The sequence below is a fragment of the Microtus ochrogaster genome, chromosome 7, assembly GCF_000317375.1.
Source record: "Microtus ochrogaster isolate Prairie Vole_2 chromosome 7, MicOch1.0, whole genome shotgun sequence".
NCBI classification, from domain to species: Eukaryota; Metazoa; Chordata; class Mammalia; order Rodentia; family Cricetidae; genus Microtus; species Microtus ochrogaster.
Genome location: NC_022014.1, coordinates 32,240,484 through 32,263,013, shown reverse-complemented (window position 1 = coordinate 32,263,013; position 22,530 = coordinate 32,240,484). Strand labels below are relative to the sequence as shown.

Genomic DNA, 22,530 nt, shown 5'->3' with positions numbered 1-22,530 from the left:
AGAAGAAGAAGAAGAAGAGGAAGAGGAAGAGGAAGAGGAAGAGGAAGAGGAAGAGGAAGAGGAAGAGGAAGAGGAGGAGGAGGAGGAGGAGGAGGGAAGGGAATACAGTATAAGGTAGAGTGCTTGTCTGATGTCTGGTACTTGTCTGGTGCTGCCAAGATAAAGGAGAAAGAAAAGGCCATCACATTGTTTTCCTTTTCTTCTTGATGCCTGGAATATACACATAATGACATGAGTTTGGGCCATGGGACCATGACACAAAGCTGCATGTTTTGGACACCAGAGTGATGAGACAGCAGGAGCCTGGTGAAGGAATGCTATTCCTGGACTGATTCCCCCTACAGCAGAGAGAGGTAGGCCTCTTCATTGTTTAAAAAACTATTATTTTAGGTGTTCCATCATTGCCAAGCACACATAATCGTCACTGAAGCAACCAATACATTAAATATGAGCATTTTTTCCTGTCCTTTATTTAATCAATAAATAGTTATCTAAGGTCTACCAAGTGCCAAGATCTGAGAAAAATATATTGGAGCCTGAGAATAAAGTAAGCATCTTAGGCCTGGTCCTGTGCTAACAGCACTTAGAATTGAATGAATGACTCATCTGTTTTGGAGGATGAATAGAAGAGACACACGTGAATATGATTAGGCCCAGATCTCTGAAGGAAGAAATTCTGTATTTATACATGATAGTGGAGGTAGGGGAAACTCTCTAATTGTTCTATAAATAGCTGCTTGAGAATTAGAGGTCCAACTTCGCTCATCTTCACATGCGCGCCTTTAGATTAAGACCTCTCTCAGCTATTCACTTCAAGTCCTTCTGTAGATCCGACCAATCTCATCAACTACTCGATTTGGTCCAAATATTGGAACCATCTTTAGCCCCCATCTCCTCTAGCATCCCTTACATAGCCTCTTACAAATGCTGTCATTTCTAGCATAAAACAAATCTCGAACTCTTTATCAATATTGGCCATTGAGAGCAATGGCCAATTTTATAAATCGGGTCGTTGTATTTATGTTTACATAAGGGAACCATCTTGAATTGAGGAGCTCCATGGTAAGGCAGTTTAGGAAGGAAGGGTCATGATACAAGCCACTGACGCTCACATGATTCAGTGACGATGATGGTGATGGTGGTGAGTGATGACAGTGATAGTAGTGGTGATGGCAACAACGATGTTGATGGGGACTGTGACGACAATGAGGTCAGAAGCACAGCTGATGCTACTGCAGCTAGTGGGGAAGAAGATGAAATCATAGTGATGCTAGCCATAAAGGTGATGACAAAGAATAGGACCAGGAAGAGAAACAGACACTGTAGAATGTTCAGAACTGCTAAGGCGATGTTGGTGTTCACTGTATCATTCTGGCAAATTCTCCATTGGTTGACAATTGTTCAAATTAGGAGTTTAAAGCAAATGAACAAGGCAGGGAAAAATATCCTTCTCAGTCCCCCACTGTGAGCATCCTAGTTCAAACCTCCACCTCTCTCCTACCATCCAAATGACACACCTTCCAACCCACCCTGGGAAATGCCAGGACCTTGGGGCTTTTGTTCCTTTCCATATCTCCATACCCAACACCCTGAAAAGCATCCAAAGTACTTCTGAATGAGCAAAGGTATCAGCGTCCCTCAAGACCTTCCCCCTCTTTGTCCTGGCTGTCCCTATGCAGCTAATGAGAATGTGGTCCTTAGGTCACCTGCTCTAGAAGCTTGTCACCCTATGTCATCACAAGCTTCTCTTCTAAGTGTCCTGGGAGGGTATATCCTCACTTGCCCCTTTGTTACCAGCCGCATGCTCATGTGTCTCCCCTGCATACAGGACAACACACAAGTTTAATGAAGGAAAAAAAGAATACTTCCCCGCTTGAGGCAGCTCTCTCTGAACGTACACAAAGTTCCAGTTCCTTCCTGGACTTTGTCCTAATTCTTCAATCACTGTAGTCTGTTGACAGAAAATGATAACCAGTCTTTCCAGAGGAATCAGTCACTGCTCCCTTCTCTGGGCCTTTATGTCCACAATGATCCTCCCCCTCTAGGATCTTGTCCTCAGTTCAGCATCCTCCAGGGATTCCTCCTGCATCCTCCCGACCATTCAATTCTTTTACTGCTCCCACTCCAAATGAAGCTGATGGTGGTATTGAAGACAGCCATGATGCCTGCCCTGACCACAGCAGCCTCTCTCTGAATTCTTTGAGCTAATGCCTACGATTCTGATGGGGACCTGTGAGGACCAGTACAGCTGATGACATATTTGGTTGAGGATGGTCTTAAAATTTAAGTTTCGAAAGCTGTATGATATGCATCTTCTTGTGCCCAAGGGAGTAAGATTTGCTCAAAATACAATGAGTCATGCCTGGATTGAGATGGTTTGGTGCTGCTGTCTTCACCACCTCTGGGTCCCAAATATCCTTTTCTCTGTATGTAATAGGCCTGGCAGGAAAGACCTCTAAAGGTCACTGGGTTAGAGGCTGGGATCTCCTTACTCTCAAGATCACTGACCACTGTGTTGTGAGCATGCTTCCCAAGTTCAAGTCTTAGAACTCTACCTCCCCAGGGTAGCTATTTAGAAGGTGCCCAATAGGAGGTATCTAGGTCTGAATTTCCGAATAATTTCCTTGTAGGACCAGGCTAGCTTTCACATGAGTTTTGTCTTCTCTTCCACACACATCCATGCATTCTTGGTTTTCTGTCATGGGTAGAGGCAACAACAGGAACCCACCAGACCATGAAGATGCTTGCACTGCTCTATTGCACTTCCCAACCTCCAGAACACGGACCTAAAAAGACTCCTTCCCACCACTGGAATGGGCCCTGTCTGTAACTCTTTACAACCTGTGTTCTGGAGTCTGTTTGTCTGTCTGTATTTATATAGGACAGCACAGCTTCCTCCTGACTACATGGTCACAGACAAGTAAAAGCTTCTACTATTCCCAAGTCTCCACTTCCTCTCCTGTGAAATGGGCACAGTTGTGGTTGAATCATAAAGTCCTCTAAAGAATGAAATAAGTCAGCCCATGGGGACGCTTTAAAAAGTCCTCAGGCTTTCCAAGCGTAGCATGAGTATGAATGTCTGCAATTAGTACAAGGAAACTCATGGCCAGGAAAACAGGAACACACCTCTCCTGGTTCAGAGACTGAGACTTCTTGACTGCAGTCTAAGGACATAGCCATTTCCATAGGCACTGATGTACCTCTTGCTCATAGCATCAGCATGAACCTGGGACTCCTCAGTTTACCTGCTGATGCTCCTGGAGACCTAGTGGGTTTTCAGACACAAAGGTAAGAATGTGGGTCTCCTACTTCCTGAACAGTCAGTATACAGCCCAAGGATGTTGAGCCCTGAGCCAGACCAGAGCATTGAGAGATGCCCTAGGAGTCACTAACACACTCAAGCCTCAGGACACATGTGGTGAGTGTTTTCCATTGTCTCTGTTTACAGATCAGGAAACTGAGGCACAGAGTAGTCTGCTAAAGAAAGACAAGAGCTTGCATTTGAACTGACCTGACACACTGTATGGGGGTGTCCACAATGTCAGATCCTGGGACCCAGATGCCACTGGGAAGAAGAGGGACGTAGAGTCCTAAGATGATGCCTGGAAGGGGAGGTGAGGCTGAGGAAATGGACAAGAGGAGACTCCTCCAGACAGAGCAGAGGGCGGGGTGCTGCTGAGAATCAGAAACCACGGGGTATGCACCCCCACAGGAACCAATTTTGTGCAGGAATGCAGAGTGTTGGTCACTGAGAGAGTGGTCTGGCACAGTTGAAGATCCAATAGGAATCAGCTTCAGGGACACTCCTACACCTGAGCTATGCAGAGGCTTGCTGGCCCTGTTCCAATGCCGAGGCTGATGCTGTCTGGGCTGGACATACTGGGCGGGACTTTAAACTCCACTATAGATACTAGTGTACCACCCTGCCCCTTCTGCAGGAGAGTGCCCTCCTCAAGGGAGATAAGCAAAGGAAACTCTTTCCCTGGACCATTAAAAAAAAAAAAAAGATGGGTAAGATACCTTGTATGCCTGGTGGAGCCATTTTCCAGCACCTAGCAGTCAGAGATCAATCCTCACATGGAGCAGAAGCCACACTCTTGGCTGACCACTAAGCCCTGCCTGATGGCGAGCTCACCTGTATGCTCCCGCATACAGCCCTCCCCCTTTATTCATTCCTCGCTCGTGCTGGCTCTCTGCTCACGGCAGCTCTGTCTCTGTCTCAGGTCCTTTGTACGGGCTACTTCCTCTGCTTGGAATGTTCTTGGTCCAGATGTCTCCATGGCTGGGACCTTGTCAGTCAACTCAAATGCCACCTCAGGTACCGAACACCACTCCCTCTCCTCAGCAATGCTCTGGTACCTCTCCTGACTGTGTTGTGAGCATCTCTCTCTCTCTCTCTCTCTCTCTCTCTCTCTCTCTCTCTCTCTGAAAGACTGACCTTTAGGTCTTACCTCTCCTCCCAGGCAGTGGGAGAGGCTTTGCACTGTTCACCACCGAGACTTGAACTCAGGCAGAGGCTAGGTTCTGCTGACCTTCATGTCAGCTCTGTTTGATGGAGCAGAATGTGAATCACTAAATGACACATGTGTTTGAACACTTTAATAGTTGCAAAATAAGAAAAGGTAAAGAGTCAACTTCAATACGTATACTTAGTGCTCACCAGATTCGTCTGCAGGGACCAACACACTGGCCAAAGCATACTTCGACTAGCATCCCCTTCATGCCAAAAGCTACATTCATATGTTGGATGTTGGGATTTCCATTGACACTGATGGTCACCCATGTGACCCCTGTGGACCTCCATTTGCTCACAGATCAGGAACAGCAAGCCAGGGCAACCAATCTCAGCCATCCCAATCTCTCTGAGGCCGTCACTCCAGAACAAAACATCTCTGTTCCTCCAGGTGACCAACAGAAGGAAGATCCTACCTCTCATCTGGATAAGATATAGAGAATAGCTAGATGTTCCCCCAGAGTCCTAAAGCATAGCACAGTTTTCTCACTTCATAGTCAGCCCAAAGGCTGGAGCAAACAAGAGACTCTGGGGTTTCTGGCCCAAGACTTCCACAGGGAGTCTCTCTTGGTAGAGAGTGAGCAGAGTAGGGCCCTATGTAACAGCCTCTCTGACATTCACCATACAGGCAAAGCTCCAGTCGATGAGTCAGCCCCAACAGGAGAAAGGGACTAAGTAACAAGCTCAGGTCCTGGAAACCAAGACCTCTATTCAGCTAGTACCCTGGGACTAGCTTCAGGTCCGTCACAGCAGCAAAGGCGTTCACAGCACTTCACAGAGAGTGCAGAGCGACCTAGGAAATGTGCAGCCAATCCCACCCCTTGGATCCCTCCGACTGAAGACCGCATTGTTTTGCCTGTGGTTTCTATCAAACAGGCACCTGGCAGCTAGAGGCTTGCTGGTGGTAGTCTTGATCTGAGGAGCACATAGTGGCGGCGAAGAGACAAAGCCTTCACCTATACAGAGTGAGCCTTACATCCTGATAGAGACAGGAGCAGGGAATAAGTGAGCATACAAATGACCTTAGGTGGTGCAGGTTCTCTACAGACAGTAGAACAGGTGGTGTAAAGAGATGAGGAGTGCACACAGGCCTGTCTGAGTGTTTATGTCACCGCCCAAATGTCTGCTTCTGGGAAATTCAAGGCCATGCAACAGAAAGGGACAATACCTTGAGGTCAGAATATACAGAACAAAGGCCTGGGAGATAGTGAAGTCGGTAAAGTGCTTGCCTTTGCAAATGTGGAGACCTGAGTTCCATCTCAGCACTCCTAGAAACCAAGTGAGTTCCAAGCTAGTGAAAGATGATCTTAATAAAACAAAACAAACAAAAATACATGGACAGCAGTTGAAAATGATGATACCATAAATTGTTCTCTGGCATTTCACCTGTATATACATGAAAATCTCTCTCTCTCTCTCTCTCTCTCTCTCTCTCTCTCTCTCTCTCTCTCTCTCTCTCTCTCGTGTGTGTGTATGTGTGATAAGAAAAGGGCAATCAAGGGGGTGAGTATGAGTGGAGAGAAGCAAGAAGGCAGTTGGATCTCATGCCAGGCTCCCAAGGATGGTGGGACAGGCCACAAAGGGCTATGGCATAGCACTCCCCTGTCAGCTTCTCAGTCTTTAATCTCAATCCCTAAGACATCAACCCTCACACTCTGTGGCTCCCTTAGTTGACCATTCAAGGCTGTGGCCACGACAATAGGCAGATGACTGCTCCTTTATAACATACAGTACATATTTAGACACAGAGCATAAAAATTCACTACCTCTGGCTGATGCCACACTTGATCCTAGATGTTGGAGAGCAAAATTCTGGAATATGACAGAGTCTATGGCCAGGGAGGATGGCCTACTATCCACAGACAACCCAAGACAAGCTCTTCAGGGGAAGCCCAGGCCAAGTCCACGCACACAGCCTCCACAGCTTCCCTCTATGACAATCAAGCCTCCAGGGTCCTGACCTCTGTGGATCTGCAAGCCTGAGTCTGATCTTAGAATGATTCTGCATGGTCTTCCTGTTAATTCTGGTGCTGTTTTCTCACCACGATCTTCTCAGATGCACCTTTACCTGCTCTCTCTCTCTCCTCTGAACCCTTTCTGAATCCTCCACTTCCTAACCATATCCACTAGGAGAGACCTTCTCTATCAGCCCCCTAACCTTATCCCAGGGCTTTGTCTGGACCTTGAACTCCACACACTTCAAAGGACTTCCTCCCTATTTTGGTGGGCTCACTCCAGAACTTGCTTCTCCATCTTGATCACGTGAATGGTAGGGAATTTTTAAAACTAGTATATCAGCGCTTAGGTTCTACCTCAGAGCACACAAATCAGAATCTTCACAATGGGAGCCAGGCATTATAGTCTCATAAACCTTTTATGATCCCAAGGTGTAGCCACAATTAGGAATTCAAACCAGCTCCCATCAGAGAGTTGCTGCTGGTCCATGGACCACTGATTGAATAGTGGAGCTTCATAGGCAGTTAGATTTCAAAAGTGGGGAAACAAAGAGGCATCCCTAATTTTCTAGCCCCAAATAAATGCCTATTGTGGAGCCCCTGTGAGGTTGAGAAATGTTTCTTGGGGAAAATCTCAATAAAAGACTCAGAGATTAGAAAGTCCCATAGCATAAAAATATTACAGGAACCATTCTGTTATGCGTGAAGTACTGAACAGAGTACTTAGTACATAACAAGGGCTCGATGCATGATACTTATGCTACATGGGTTAGCATATTCCATTATCACTCAAGGAACTCCACTCCAGTCCTCAAACCAAATGAGCATGAGCTGTCAACTTCCCAAACCCTGATCATGCCAGACACAGCCCCACAGACTCCACCTGGCCTTGAAGACTGCCAGCGTGTTACCCTCCGTTCCTTCATGCATTTGCTCTGTTTCCCAGGAGCTATGCATACACTTCCTCGTGGCTGGTAATGAGTGTTTGCTACAGACAGGGTCTGTCTGAGTGCTCAACCTGGTTTAACTTGCACCCTGAGAACAATCTAGACTGAATGAACTAGCAGCCCCGGGTGGCTGACAAGGAAATTCAGAAGGGCATGATCAGAAACATAATACCTGAAGGTTTGCTCTAAGCAAATCCATGCTTCCCTTGCTTCTCAAATTCCAATTGCTAAGCTTTTTCATCAACATACAGGGCCTTGTTCTGCAGGTGAGAGAGTCTGAGGTACCGCAGGCCCAGCAGGGCTCACGAATTCCCAGGCGACCCCAGGCAGCTGATCCCAGGACAGCACGTTGAGTGGCAGAGCCACTGCACGCTCTGATGCCCGCCTCCTTAATGTCCCCCTAGGACCTCTGCCACTTTACTACGATCGGTGGGCGGTTGATCTAACGAGTGGGAATATCACAGTAAATTTCCACTTTGAACATTTGCCCAAAGTTCTGTTTAAGTGGTGACTCAAATTGCAACATTGTGTGGCAAAGGACAGCGGCTATTTAGAAAAGCATCCTGTTTGATATAAGTACAGAAGATGTAGCTTGTTTGTGAAATCGCTTGTTGTACATTTCAGCTTCACCACGGAGAATGCTTCCCAGGCATGCCCATCTCAAAAAGCTAAGTGGAGAGTTGTAATTTGAAAAATACGAGGAGGGATTTCTTGAAACAGAGAATTGAATCATGTAAGCACTGCCTTTCCGTCTCAGCTCACTGTATATATATACATATATACACAGAAGGGATGAGAAAGGGTACTTAAGGGCAAACCAAGACTACTCATTGAATAAGTAAATGAGACAGAATAAAAACTGAACAGAAGGGTGAGAATCAACAGCCAGGCTCACTTTGATGCCTAGGTGCCCAGAAATTCCAGAGTCATGGGCACAGTCCTGGGAGAGATTGACTTCAAATGATCAATCTTCCAATATATAAAAATACTCGTAGCTGGCAAGAGCATTCAAGTTAGGGATGGTGTTCAGTGGGCAATCCCCAGAGTCAACTGATTCTAAACTTTGCACTGAAGGGACTTTAAATACCTCCCCTATTCTCAAACCACACTCTCCACATTGATTAGGCCATGATATCCAAGAGGGGTTCTCGGGTTCCCTTAATGTTTCCTATAGGATTCCAACATGTAGCCAACTGGGGAATTGGGGCATTCAGTGTCTGTGCTCATAACAGGTCAGGATCCAACCAGACCAGTGACTCTGCACCCACTCACTCTGTAGACTAATACACTAATGCCAGCCTCATCTCTAGAAATTCCTCCTACTTTATGGCGCTTGGACCCCAGAATTTTACTATATCCCCAGGTGTTTCTAATGTGTACATAGCCTGGTAGACGGTCACGGATCGAGGTGCTTCTGCCAAGAGTTCCTCTACTGGTCCCATGTTAAAGATCTAGGGTATTCTAGGTGAGACTGCACCTGAGGAGTGTTTTTGTCCAGCAGATTCACTCATCTTTACTTGTAAAGCAGGGATTCATAACTTTGGAGGGGCCTGTGGATCCCTTGAATCCTTCACAAACTATTGGCTAATTATCTATGTGGCATTCATAGACATACATATTCAGAGAATATCTCTAGCTTTTGTCAGATGTTCAAAAGATTTAAGACAAGGGCTGGAGAAATGACTCAGCAGTTAAGAGCACTGGCTGCTCCTCCAGAGGTCCTGAGTTGAATTTGCAGCAACCACATGGTGGCTCACAACCATCTATAAGAGGATCTGATGCCCTCTTCTGGTCTGCAGGCGCACATGCAGAGCATTCATATGTTAGATTTAAATCAGAGTTTTTAAAAGAGTTAAGACTGTTGTCTTAAAGGCAAGAACAACTTGATAGATTCAAGAGAACTAAAATGTAAATGGAATAAATTTGGTCTCAGCTACAATTAGGATTTAAGCATACCTATTGCCTGCCTCCTAGTAGTTGTATGCCCTTATTGCAGGCTTAGTTCAGAAATCTGGATAAAGAGACAGATGTGAAGATTCCAGATCCAAGTACCAAAGCAGAAATCGTGTGCCTGGGAGTGGGATCAGCACTAAACTAGCTGGTAATTCTCATAGGGAGATAACTTTACAACATATTGGTAAGGAGGCTGTTCCTTCAGATACTTTCCATCCCTGTCCCTAGCTGGGGAAGGATAGAATGGTTTGTTGTTTTTTTCAATAATGACTTCTGTAAACAATTTGTCTTAGTTTGAATCCTGGTGTTCTCTTACTAACCATGTGATATTGGGAAATGTTGGTTAACCTTTTATATATATATATATTTCTCATATAAAGTGGGAGATAAATACCTCCAAGACAGCCACAAAGAATAGATAATAGCATACCTATAAAAATCTCTGAGTAATATTTATACCAATAGCCCAATATATTACTGGTATTTGCAGGTTTGTTTTCTTATTCTTATACCTTATTGATCTTGTCCAAGTTACTGAGCTTGAATTTCATTCACTAACCCATTACACAAAGAATCTTGCCCAGTTTCTTTCACAGTGTTATCATGATGATGAAATAAAAAAAGTCAAAGGCGCATTCAGTCCTCCACATCTACAGGTTATGCCATGTAACTGCAGATCCAACCAGCCACACAGTTCAACCCAACAGAAGTCATCCAACCATGTATCAAAGCTATTAACCCAAACTGGACCTTACTGAATAGGGACACACTTTTTTCTCATCATTATTCCCTAAAGTCCATGGCATTGTAAGTCTCATAATGTTAGTGTCGTAGTAGATTTTCTCAGGAATCTGGAGATCATTTAACGTATACAGTAGGATGTGTGGTGGCCCTATGCCAGCACCAGACCATTAACGTATAAGGGACTTGAGCATCTGTAGCAGTTGGCACCCTGAGGTGTCTCAGCTCCAGTTCCCACATATATAAAAAGACACTTCATCCTATATCCAGGGAACCTATATCTCACAGGAAAGGGTCACCCTAAAATGCAGATACCATTACTGTCCTTAAAAAGGACTCTGGGATTCCAATAGCTGAGCAGTTTCTGTGTCAGAATGCAGCCTTTGTTCCGACGCATCTGGCATCCTGGACAATGCCAAACCTTCCTGTCACATGGGTAAACGGGCAGCCATACTTCACCATGGCTGCTGCAAACTCTACTTCACATTAGAGAATCACACCAGTCACTAGAAAAATCACAGATGGGCCACCAGTCCTCATCTGTCCCAGACATGATCTCTCTCATACCAAGCCTTCACAGGAAGACAGTCCCCAGATTCTTACAAAAGCCTGTCATGTCTATCAGGACATCCACCACTGCACAGCGCTCCACGACCAGCCCAGTCAAGGCAGAAACATCACTAGAACCTCAGAAAAGAATCAATAAAACTTCAAAGTGACCAATTCTCACTTACCTGGAGTCTGCTTAGCCGTGCGCACAGGGGTGTAGTGGTTTTTCGAGGTTGATCGGACCGGTGTGTTCTCTTTGGGAGAGGTATCGATGGCCGAGATGGTTTCTCTTTCACAGTGTGCTATGGGGATTGGTCCCTGTTGTCTTAGTATGTCAGCCAGAGCCCTAAATAAGGAGAGTACACAGTGAGCCTCGCTGATTGGGTGCACACAACCACAAAGACGCCAGCTTACTACCATAGGCATTCTGCTGAATGTTTGAAAACCTGTAGAAGGAGCCAGAGATAAAGGCTATGAGCACTCAAAAGATGGTTTCCTTTGCCGCTGGTCTACAGGGGTAGAGGAGAGAGGTTGGCATGACCCAAAAATGCTGTGAGCATAGTATCTTTTCCTACAATTTATTCCACATCTGTAAACAATAAGCCCTTTCAAAACACTAGTTTTCCTGATACCCATATAGGCCACAACAGCATCCTTGGTATCTCAGAATGACCCGGACTACTGGTCCTCCAGTGAAAAGGAAATCACTTTCTGCCAGGGAGCCCAACCTTCCTGTCCCCAAATACATGCCATGTAGCATGTATTAGAAACTGGTGACTCATGGAAGTGTAGCCTACAGCTCCTGTTGCAAAGAAAAGCATGTCTTAGGTGCTAAAACAAAAAACATAGATCAAAAAAAAACCAAAACAAAACAGGATAAGCATCAGGACTCATGGATGGTGCGGACATGCAGTTTAGAGCAGGAGGTATGTGCGCATGGGTAGACACACAGCGAGACTGCCAGGGCAGACACTCAGTGACCAGAGCTCTGGCTTTATTGACACAGACCAAGCTTCAACTTCCAAACAGGCATGTAGTGGGGACTCGGCAGACATCAATCATGGCAGAGATGGGGTAGGGTGGGGTGCCTACTTCTGTCCTCCAGGGACTCACAAGTTAAGACAAGTCCCTCTGCCACCAGGTTTTAAACAGGAATCCCTCATTTATATGTGACATGAGATACCCACTGGCCCTGGGAAAAAAAAGAGACACTTAGGACTGATGGCAGGGAACAGGAGGAGCATGTGGCAAGGCACAGCAGACCACTCCCGGTCAGCATCATTCCAGTTACTGGCAAAGCTCTATGCCTCCAATTCTGCATAAGTAGAGACCAAACTCTCCAGCCTTCTCAGGGTCTCCCTAAGGCACGTGCCTTCAAAGCCTCTCCCATCTGAGATCTCCCAGCCCTTCCCACGGTTTCTTGTATCCCCATGTCCAGCTTCATCCTCATGAAAGTGACAGCCATGACACTTGATGGATATGTCTAAGGCGAGCTGTTTCTTTCCTCTGCGCTCCCTGTGACACAGTGACCCTGCCTTGAAGAGCATCAAGTTGGCAATCTTATCATTTAGCGGCACTTATACAGCAATTTCACATTTTCCAAATGCTTTCCCCTAGCTGGCTTTCCATTCTCTCAGCCTGTCAAGAAAGAGCAGACACGCAGACACTCTCCGCCTACCCCGTTCGCTCTGCTGAACTGGCAGCGAGGGCTAAGACAGAAGCCAAGAGCTCTTCATAGGAAACCCAGCAAGTTTAGGGTCCAGGCTAGAGAGCCATCATTCGGGGCCTGGGAAGAAGGGAGGCATTGCCTAGAAAGAGAGTCACAGGAGAGGTCCAACTCCCAAGTCTGCCACTCCTGAGCCATGAACCACCAGTAAATCTTAGTCTTTGACACAGAAATTTAACAATTTTTTCCCCATCAGTGAAATATGGGATTTATACAAAGACAAACTTTAAGATCCTTCCTGATTCTAAAACTAAATTCTTTCACGTATCTTTTTCAGCTGCACACCCATGTTTGGTATTTTCATTCCTTCACCCTTTTAATTCTTTTTTTTGTTGTTGTTGTTGTTTTCGAGACAGGGTTTCTCTGTGGCTTTGGAGCCTGTCCTGGAACTAGCTCTGTAGACCAGGCTGGTCTCGAACTCACTGAAATCCGCCTGTCTCTGCCTCCCGAGTGCTGGGATTAAAGGCGTGCGCCACCATCGCCCGGCTCACCCTTTTAATTCTTAAACACGCCTTCCTATCACCTCTCTGTGGTTAAAAAAGACTGAATTACAAATTATGATAGACATATAGGTCAAAGGAATATAATTGAAAATTCAAGCACAAACTCCTACATTTATACTTAAATCTTTTTCAACAAGAAAGACAAGTGTTAGGGCTGGAGAGCAGATTCAGCCGTTAAGGGAGCATGTTGCTCTTCCAGAGAAGTCAGCTTCGGTTTCTAGCACTCAGGTTGGGTGACTCACAACTATTTGTAACTCCAATTCCAAGGGATCCAATGTCCTCTTCTGGCCTCCTTGGGCACACATATGGTGCACATAAATTCGTGCAGGCATACCCTAATTAAAAAACACATCTTTTTTAAATAAATAAATAAATAAATAAATAAATAAATAAATAAAACTCCAAATGTCATTCAGTAGAAAAAGAACATTTTTCAAAAAAGTTGTCCTAGAGCAACTAGCTTTCCATGCTGGAATCTTAATCTCACATTACATACAAATACATACAAATCAATTCAAAGGGATCCTACACCTAAATGTTAATTCAAGCACTATACACTCTTAAAATGCAAATGCACATCATCGTGCTTTCTTAATTTGGTGATGATTTCTCACACGTGACACTGGAAATACAAGCAACACAGCAACAGGAGAATACGTGGAGATATTCAAAACATCGGTATCTCAGAGGAAACCATCACGGGAGCTGACAGAACCCACAGAATGGGAGAAATTCTTGTGAGGCATATCTCATAGGAGTCTGTAGAGATGATTCAACAGTCAAGAGCACTTGCTGCTCTTGTAGAGGACCGGTGCTCAGTTCCCAGCACCCACACAGCAGCTCATGATCAACCATAAGCCCAGTTTCAGGAGATCCAACTGATGCCCTTCTGTCCTCTGCAGACATCAGACAGGCACAAGATTTACACACATGCATTTGGAGAAAACACTCATACACATAAAATAAATTCTAAAAAAACCCAAAAATCTACAGAAAGAACCTTGAAAGTTGACAATAAAACATTCCCTGGTTTTAAAATGGATGCAAGATTCAAACAGGCATTTCTCTAGAGTGATGGCACTACTGATTCCTAGGGAAACGGCCCATAAAAGTCACATTGTGGTGTCTATGCATACCTTTGCAGACAGCCATAACCGAACAGGCAATTAATGCCAAGTGCCAATGAAGATACAACCGTGACTTCTTCACACTCTGGTGCTGGGGATATAAAAGCTCAGCTCCTTTGCTAAATGGTTTAACAGTTCCCCAAAATGCTAAGAACATAGCAAATGTGTGGCCCAGCCTACTCCTAGGAGAAATGAAAACAGACCTGCACAGCACTTGTGTATGAAGAAAGTTAATGGCATTATGAATAGTAACAGCCAAAGAGCAGGAGCAAGGCAAATGCTCATTGGTTCATGGCTGGATAAGCAAACTGTGCTGTGATCACACAACAGAATATTAATTGGTCATAAAAAGGAAAGAAGTACTGATAGACACCACAGCACGGAAGTACCTCAAAACACACCCCTAAGTGAAAGGAGACACCCTGAAGCCTAGATTTAAATAAAGAAGCAGGCTGGATACACCTATGGAGAAAGGGGACTGCTATAGGTATGGGCTTTCCTTTGGAAAATAATACAAAAAGTTTAAACAATGGGGCAGCTGCTGAAGACAGAACGTATACAAACCACAATCTTGTACATTTGGAAATTTACCGATGAATATTCCGTTAGGTAAATTGCATCTCATTAAAGCTAGTACTGAGGAAACGTCTCATTGATTTGCTTCCCATATGCTTAGAGAGACTCCTGTCTACTTTTCCGATGGCCAGGGGGAAGAATGGAGTCACGTGGTTAAACACATGATGAGCAGGACTGCCTCTCCATGAGTGATTCTCAAGAGTCAAGTGATTGTGTTCCCACCTTTCTGTCCTGGGACAGCTGGCCATATCTGGAGACATTCTGGTTGTCCTGACAAGCAAGGTGAGAAGTGCTGCTGGTGTCTGCCATGTGACACCCAGAGATGGTTCTCAATATCTTGCAGTGAACAGGATGGCCAGCCCATCATGACAGTTACCAAGAGTTTACAGTGGTGAGGTTAGGGAGCCCCCAAGAGAAATCTGCTCGGAACTGGGTGAACTAAGTGGCTAGTTCTATAAACATCCAATCAAGACTGAATGCTAGCAGGTCTGGGGATACAGAGAGGCTAAAGACTCTAAAGCGAGTGTCCTTTCTGTTGGAGTCCCCATAGTTCCTCAAGTCTTAGCACTTGCCTGGATGTGACGCACAGAAAGGAGTAAGGTAGCCTGTCCAATGCCACACTTTTGTCTACAGGGGCAATGTAAGTGGTTTTACTGAGAGTTTTCTATCTCCCACAACTGCGGGGCCCCTAAAGTCCCAAGAAGACCTGCTGAATGATCAGCTCCCTAAAGAGCAGCAGGCTCAGTGGATCTAAGTGAGTGAGGTCTGACTAGCTACTTGACAGTGAGTTAGAACTCTGGGCTACAGCTGACCTAGACCATGTGATTATAGGAAACTACTCCAGAGTGATCGTCTGTGGCCCGATAGGCTAGGCTGATTGGAATCTCAGTCCAGTGGGAAAAATGGTGTTTTAGGTAGGGTTTCTATTGCTGTGAAGAGACACCATGACCATAACAACTCTTGTAAAGAAAACATCTAACTGGGTGGTTTGCGTACAGTTTCAGAACTTCAGTCCATTATCATCACGATGGGGAGCATGGCCGCATGCAGGCAGACATGCTAGCTGAGTCCTACATCTTGTCGGCAACAAGAAGTTGAATGAGACACTTGGAAGTATCCTGAGCAAACGAAACCTCAAAGCCTGCCCCACAGTGCCACACTTCCTCTAAAAGGCCACACCCACTTCCTAATAGTGCCACTCCCTATGAGATTATGGGGGACAATCACATTTAAACTACCACAGGTGAATTGGCTAGAATATGTGTTTCCCAAAGTCCCTTTATAGACCTCCTGACCATAAGCAATATTCACGAGGGAATGATGGCCAGGTGTAAGCTCCTGGTCCCTATCGGGTCTTTAACATTCTTCAGAATTCAGCCTTTTCCCCCGATGGAGGAGATCTGAGCAGTGTGCCCTGTCAGCCCCTCGCCCTGTCCATTCCCTCCGCTCAGTGACCTCCCTCTTTGCTCTGGTTCCTCTCTACCTTCCATTCCTCGCTCTCCAGGGTGTTTGATAAATATTATTCTAATTCTGAAATGTGTGATCCTGGTCTCACCTAATTAATTTGGATATGCCAGAGGAAATGGGTTAAGGCCTGAGCTACTTTCTAACCACAGGAAAGAAATCTGGTCACGGAGAAAGAACTGAGGAGGCTTTGTAAGAGTGGGCAGCAACTTTCAGGGACTTGGGGGGACCAAGCAAACGAGGAGGCAAAAGAAGGGGGAAGAAACAGGTCAGGGCAAAGAAAAAAATAGGAGTTAGAGCCAGAAGAACAGGAAATAAGGAAGTGGAAGAGGGAGAAGAAGAGGAGGAGAGAGGAAGGAGAGACCCAGACCAGAAGCCAGAGAGGGAGAGAGGAGACAGAGAGAGAATCCAGTAAAAAAGGCAGGAGAGAAAATGAAAACCAGAGAGGGGAAGGGAAATAAAGAGAAAGCCATTCAGAGCGGCTTCCTGCTCGCTCCAGCTGGGCCTGCTAATTTAGCAAATGCCAGGTGATATCTGGGCATGCAGAAACAATTAGCAAATGAGTGATTTGGGTCAAGTTTATTTGTTTGCTTAAAATCTCGAGTAATGTTGTCAATGATCTCAAGGAAATGTGGACAGAAAGCTTTTTCAAAAACACATTCAGAGACAGGAGAGGGAACCAGGGAAGGGTTAGAGAAAAAGAAATTCGGGAGAGACACAGAGAACTGGCCAAGTGAGGGAGCAAGGGCAGGGCTCCACCCCACCAGGAACCTGGTGTCCCACCATAGGTAAGGACAACAAATGCACTTAATTTAGGAAGTTGGGGAACACCTTCACCCCCAGTCCTCTTCCCCATCCATCATACAGGCTGCACTATCTAACATATCAAGCCAAGGAAATCTTTTGCCTAAAAACTCTGTTTTCTTGCTGATTTCCCTGTTCCTTCTTCTGATAGTTTCCTGTAGTGCGAGCTTCTTGGAAGGAAGGCAGATTAATTGAGAAACAAATCCAAGTCCGATCCCTCAGCCAGGAAACATGGGCCCTCCTCAGTCCGGGGCCTTGCACTTAGTCATCAGGATGGTGGAAATGCCATCTTGCCTTCTAAGAGCACTTAGTGTCTACGTGTGTTTTCCTGCCTAGCCCCCTGCCTTCGCTTCTAGAACTGTGACCTTTACAGCTGTAGTACCCAAAGTTTTACTGAGGATTTAAGGCTTAGAGTTCACTCAGCACTCAAACAAGATGGAACAGAAATCCGAAGTCTGGACTTCGTGACTTGAACCTGAGCATCCTTTGGTACACAGAGACCACCTCTCCTGTGTATCTCACTTTCTTTCCTCCCCAATGATTCTTTCTGCTCTCCCCAGAGAGGCTGGTGCCCTACTTTGCTTTTGTTTTTTTTTTCTTTGTCCTTTTGTTTTTTTCTGCACTAAACACCATGACCCAAAAACAACTTGAGGAGGAAAGGGTTTATTTGACTTAATATTCTAATCACAGTCCCTCATTGAGGAAAGCCAAAGCGGGAACCTGGAGGCAGGAACTGAAACAGAGGCCATGGGAAAATCCTGCTCACAGGCTTGCTCCCCATGGCTTGCTCAGCTTGTTTTCTTATATAACCCAGGACCACCTGCCCCGAGGTGACACCATCCAGCGTCGATTGGGCCTTCCCACATCAATCATGAGTCAAGAGAATGCTCTCACAGGCTTGCCCATGAGCCAATCAGATGAAGGCACTCTTCTCAACTGAGGTTCCCTCGTCTCAGATGACTCTAGGCCTTGTGAAGATGATAAAAACTAACCACTAGGGTCTGCTGATTTAGCAAGTGCCAGGGGATAATATGTGAGCATGCAGAAGCTATTAGTGAAAGACTGGATCAAGACCAGTTACTCACTAGCTTGAATATCTACTGTACGCACTTATCCATCCATTCATTCCACCCACCCATCTATCCACTGACCCATCCATCCATCCTCCCATCCGTGTCGCCAACCATTCACCCTCGCATCCTCTATCCTTCTTTGTCTCATCCATTGACCTATCCATCCACTGCATTCATTCATCCACTCATCTACCTCCCACCCACCCACCCACCCATCCATCCATCCATCCCATTCTCCCCCATCGATCCACCCTTCTTTCCTTCTAGCCCCTTAATCACAGTTTTTCCCTCTTAGGTCCCTATCATGGTCTCTGAACAAGAGAACTTTAGAGAGTATTTGATCTTTAGCCAAAAAACCCGAGCTGGACCTCTGACCTTAGCTGCCTCTCAGCCACTCAGGTCTATTTGTCACCGTGAGTCATTAAGACCAACAACTTTGAACACCAGCTAATCTTTTGGTCAGATAAAAACCTTAAACAGGCACAACTATACTTCATTAGATCCTGGCTCTGCATGAGGCCAGAGTAAGGAACCGAGCCCTTCTCTGTTAAGCTCTGGTCTCTTGGCCTTTGGGAATGACCCAGTTTGAAAGCAAATGTGACAAAGGAACAGAAAATGAAACTTGAGACATTCCTACCTTACTTTCCACTTGTGAGGAGATAGATGGTCAAAGCTGGGTCCTGTGGAATAAGTGAGAAGCTGGGACCCCTCAGGTCACCTTAGAAGTCCTGGGTCTCTTAATAACATTTTCGTAGGGACCACGGAAATAAGCCACGTGGACTTTAGCAGCAGCCTGAGCCGCATCAATGCTTCAGAAGGAAGAAAATATACTCAGTCCAGTAAGTTGTTCCACACGAAGAACAAGACCAGTTGGACGGTCAGACCCCAGTCACGCCCTTTCTCCTTCAGGGAGGGAATGGGAAGAAGCTGATGGTGCTGAGGAGGTCTGACAAAAGGCCAAGGTGATGGACTTGTCCACGAATAAACTACGGCAGCTCATGTCCCGAGTCCTGAGGACTAATGAGAACACTCCTGTTTCTGAAGACATTTCCCAAGACATCCCTGACTCATTGTGTACCCTAAATATAATTAATTCTTTTCTCTTGTCACTAAGAAGTTAAATGCTTGGTAAGAGGGACCATCAGCCTCACTTTGGGTCCTCTTTGCAGAAAATGCAAAGTAGAATGCACAGCTTAGGAAAGGGGACTGATTCTTGAAGCTGCAAGGCAGATCATGGAAGTTGGTATTGGTTTTTCCCTGTAAAGCTCTGGTATCTGCTTCTTTTACATTTCCCTAGAAGTGATGTATAAACGCTCCATTCCATCTAGGTAAAGGATTCCAGTTATCTGAGTTGCAAATAACTGAGTTCTTACTGGCACTGAACTTGAGGACAAGCTGGCGTCCTCTTTGACCTCTCCTTTGCCTCGCTCTCCTAGACAGTTGGAGTGTTTTTATCCTCCAAAATCTGCAGTCAGGACAACTGAAATGAACATATTTTTAATAACCTCGGACCAAGGAGAATGGCTTAATTTATGTCTCTCCCTATTCCCAGTTCTCTCACAGTCCACTTGAAAAACACAGCTGCTGGCTTTGTGTGTGCACAAGACCGCTCTCCTCACACAGAGGCGCAGAATGGATGTGGGGATCTCATTTGTTGGTTAACAATGTCTATGCATCTGCATTGAGCTGTTCTGCAGGTCTGAGTTGTCCCCAGCACAATTGGAATTCATCAAGGCCAGTAAAACATCTCTGCAAGGAAAGGGCAGCCTGCTTATTCCGTTTTTCAAGTAAGCAGAGCCAGTTGCTGCTGCCCCATGTGTGCCTGTCCTGAGGCTGCTGATAGGGGGCAGTCAAGAGTCTACAGCATCTGTAGCCCCGCTCATTCCTAACAGTATTCTCGCCACGCACTTCCTCCAGACCCCAGGAAACATAATGCAAATTTACCCAGGTCTAAGAAATCCAGAAGAATCAAGCCCAGACTTTCCAGCAATCTTTAGGTGGTTTGAGAATGAATCAGATTTGAGTGTGTCAAGTGTTGCCACTGGCTAATTGAAAGCAGTTGCCAAGATGGCTTAGCATAACCACATGACAAGTAAGTTTATAAAAGCACTTTCATGGAAGGTGCTGATTTATTGTAGAGTTGGTTAGTTTGGGTTGGTTTTAATTTTTTTTTCATTCTATTTGCTTTGCTTCTGCTTTGGCAGAGACCTCCGTCTCTAGATGAGCAAACACAAACAGCAGAGCCTGTTGACCAAATGCTGGGATTCTGAACTAGGGAACCTAAGTTGGGATGCTGGCCATCTTGGTACACTGGTACTCATTAATCAGCTACTTACATTCCCATGGCTCTGTTTTCTCATTTAAAAATTAAGCCAAAGTAATAAGGCCTCTGTGTGTGTGTGTGTGTGTGTGTGTGTGTGTGTGTGTGTGTGTGTGTGTGTGTGTGTGTGCAGTCTACCTCTTAGGGTTATTGTGAAGATTAAATTCATTAATATTTGTGAAACACTTATAATAGAGCCTGGTGCTTAGGAAGCACGAAGTAAATATTTGACTAACTAAATCTTAAATGGGCTCATCCTACAGAAACACAGCTGTAGCACAGGTGGAAGAAGGAAATCGCGGGGTCTGTCTCAACAAAGTTGACATAACAAAACTCTCAAATCGCATGGTCATCTAGGGAGGAACTATCTGCAGACCCCATTTCCCACCACAGCCTAATGACCAGAAGTCCACCTGCTCACACGCCAGGTGCTCTTGAGCCCTGTACTTGGACTTGGAGAGGCAGGTGCAGAGAGAGTATGTGTTCCTGTGCACCAGGCCATGGCAGATCATGTTTTGCCTGTCAGCACTAGGAAGCACCAAGATAACGGCCCATAGAGAGACAGAGGATCCACACAGGAGCAAATCCACTGATTACTCCGGGAGCTTGGGTGGACAGTCACATCAACCTGACTAAGGAAACAGTCAGTTGGTTTCCTATTCGTCTCTTCTCTTTTTTCCTTTCTGCTTCTCTCTACCTATCTTCTCCTTTCGGATAAGTTTAAAAATTATCAACATCCCCATGCTCAAGTAAATAATGTTAATTCAAGTAAACGCTATTCAGTCAGTCACTCGGTCATTTTCATTATGCTAAGTACTGTCCCAGTTTGACCAAATTAGTCTCACACTTCCTGCACAGCCCTATTGATGGGACCTGCAACCAAGAAAAATTGCTCCCTTGAATTTCTTTTTTCAACCAGCTTTCCTAAAGAGCCCTCTGAATCTTTAAGCTCTTTGAGTGACTAGGTTCCATATGTGGTTAGTATCCCCTAGATGAACAGCATCTGCATATCCAGAGAGACTGGAAGTTGCATCCCATGGGAAGGCTTCTATGAATATTGATTCAAATACTAGATCCTGAAAAGAGGATGGAGGGGCCTTGACTGTTGTCCTTGAGGAGGTGTTTTGCAGTCTTGTGGATGTGAGGAGTCAGTTTGGGTTCTCCAATGTCAATTAGAAAAGCATCCTAACAATAGACTAGACTGTCTGCAGAATAGATAAATGGATGGACACCTACACCCCAAGAGGAGAGAAGATGATACTCAGAGGGAAGGGACTGAAAAAGCATTATAAGTCCTTTTCTATCAAGAGGATCTATAAGAAGAACATGCTAAAACCAAGCATCCTTATGAGGTCATTTGCAGAGGATAAAGTCTACAAGATAAGGAATGAATAAGGATAAGTGTATTCTCTTCCATGCCCAGGGATGCCTCTCTTTTAAGTGAAGATGTCACCTTTGTCCTGACTTTCCAGGTGTGTTGGGGTCAGGATGGTCCAGAGAAGCCCATAGCACTCCATTATATTTACCCATATCCCACATCCGGGTTAATAGACCAGAGGGGCCAAAGGACTCACTAAAGATCATGGAGACAGTAAGCGACAGAAGCGGCCTGCTATCTCAACATTCAGAAAATGCTCCAAGGCAGGAAAAGATGGATGACAATCTCCAGAAGCAAGAGGAAAGACCTTTGTTACCTGTCCCTTGAGAGTACATAAGCAGATGAGGGGAGCATGTCAAAGTTCTTTTTCTAAGGTCCCTGCTTCTGGCCATTCTCACAGGAGGTGTGCTGCTAACAGTGGTATTGGAACAGCGGTTTAGGCGGGAGTTCCTTAGGCCACTGAGCAAGACCCTCAATGGGAACAAAGGCAAATCTCAAAGTCCTCTGCCCCCTCTGTCTGAGGTTGGCCTCTGAACCCCGTTCTTCTCAGGGCCAGCTGGCCATCCTGCAGCTATGACATTATAACACTACTTCTCAAAGCCCAAAGAGTTGTAGATTCTAATACTTAGGGAAATGAAACGAGAAAAGAAAGAAGGATAAGTGAAATTGGATATAGTTTCCAGAGGGAATTCAAAAGACTCATCTATAGCAGTTGGGGGAGGTTAATCCCAACTGGTGAAACAGGACTTACAGAATGTATTCAGGAAATAACTGCCCGTGTGCACGCACACTTGGGCACAAAACTGAATGTTGCGGGAGGTCCTTCCGCTCCTCCAGCCTATAGCCGCTGAGATACCCGCCCATTGGGGCGTGGTCTCTCTCCCTTTAAAAAAGCGGCCAC

General features: G+C 45.5%; 1 protein-coding gene across 2 annotated transcripts in view; it reads right to left on the bottom strand.

Moving 5' to 3' along the window:
• Positions 1 to 22,530, bottom strand: part of Shisa6 (shisa family member 6) — a 302,821-nt gene that overhangs the window by 262,102 nt on the left and 18,189 nt on the right. For both annotated transcript variants that reach the window (XM_013347424.2, XM_026780443.1), the window contains exon 2: positions 10,844 to 11,004. In XM_013347424.2, the coding sequence (XP_013202878.2) occupies positions 10,844 to 11,004 (161 nt within the window). The remainder of the gene's footprint in view (positions 1 to 10,843; positions 11,005 to 22,530) is intronic.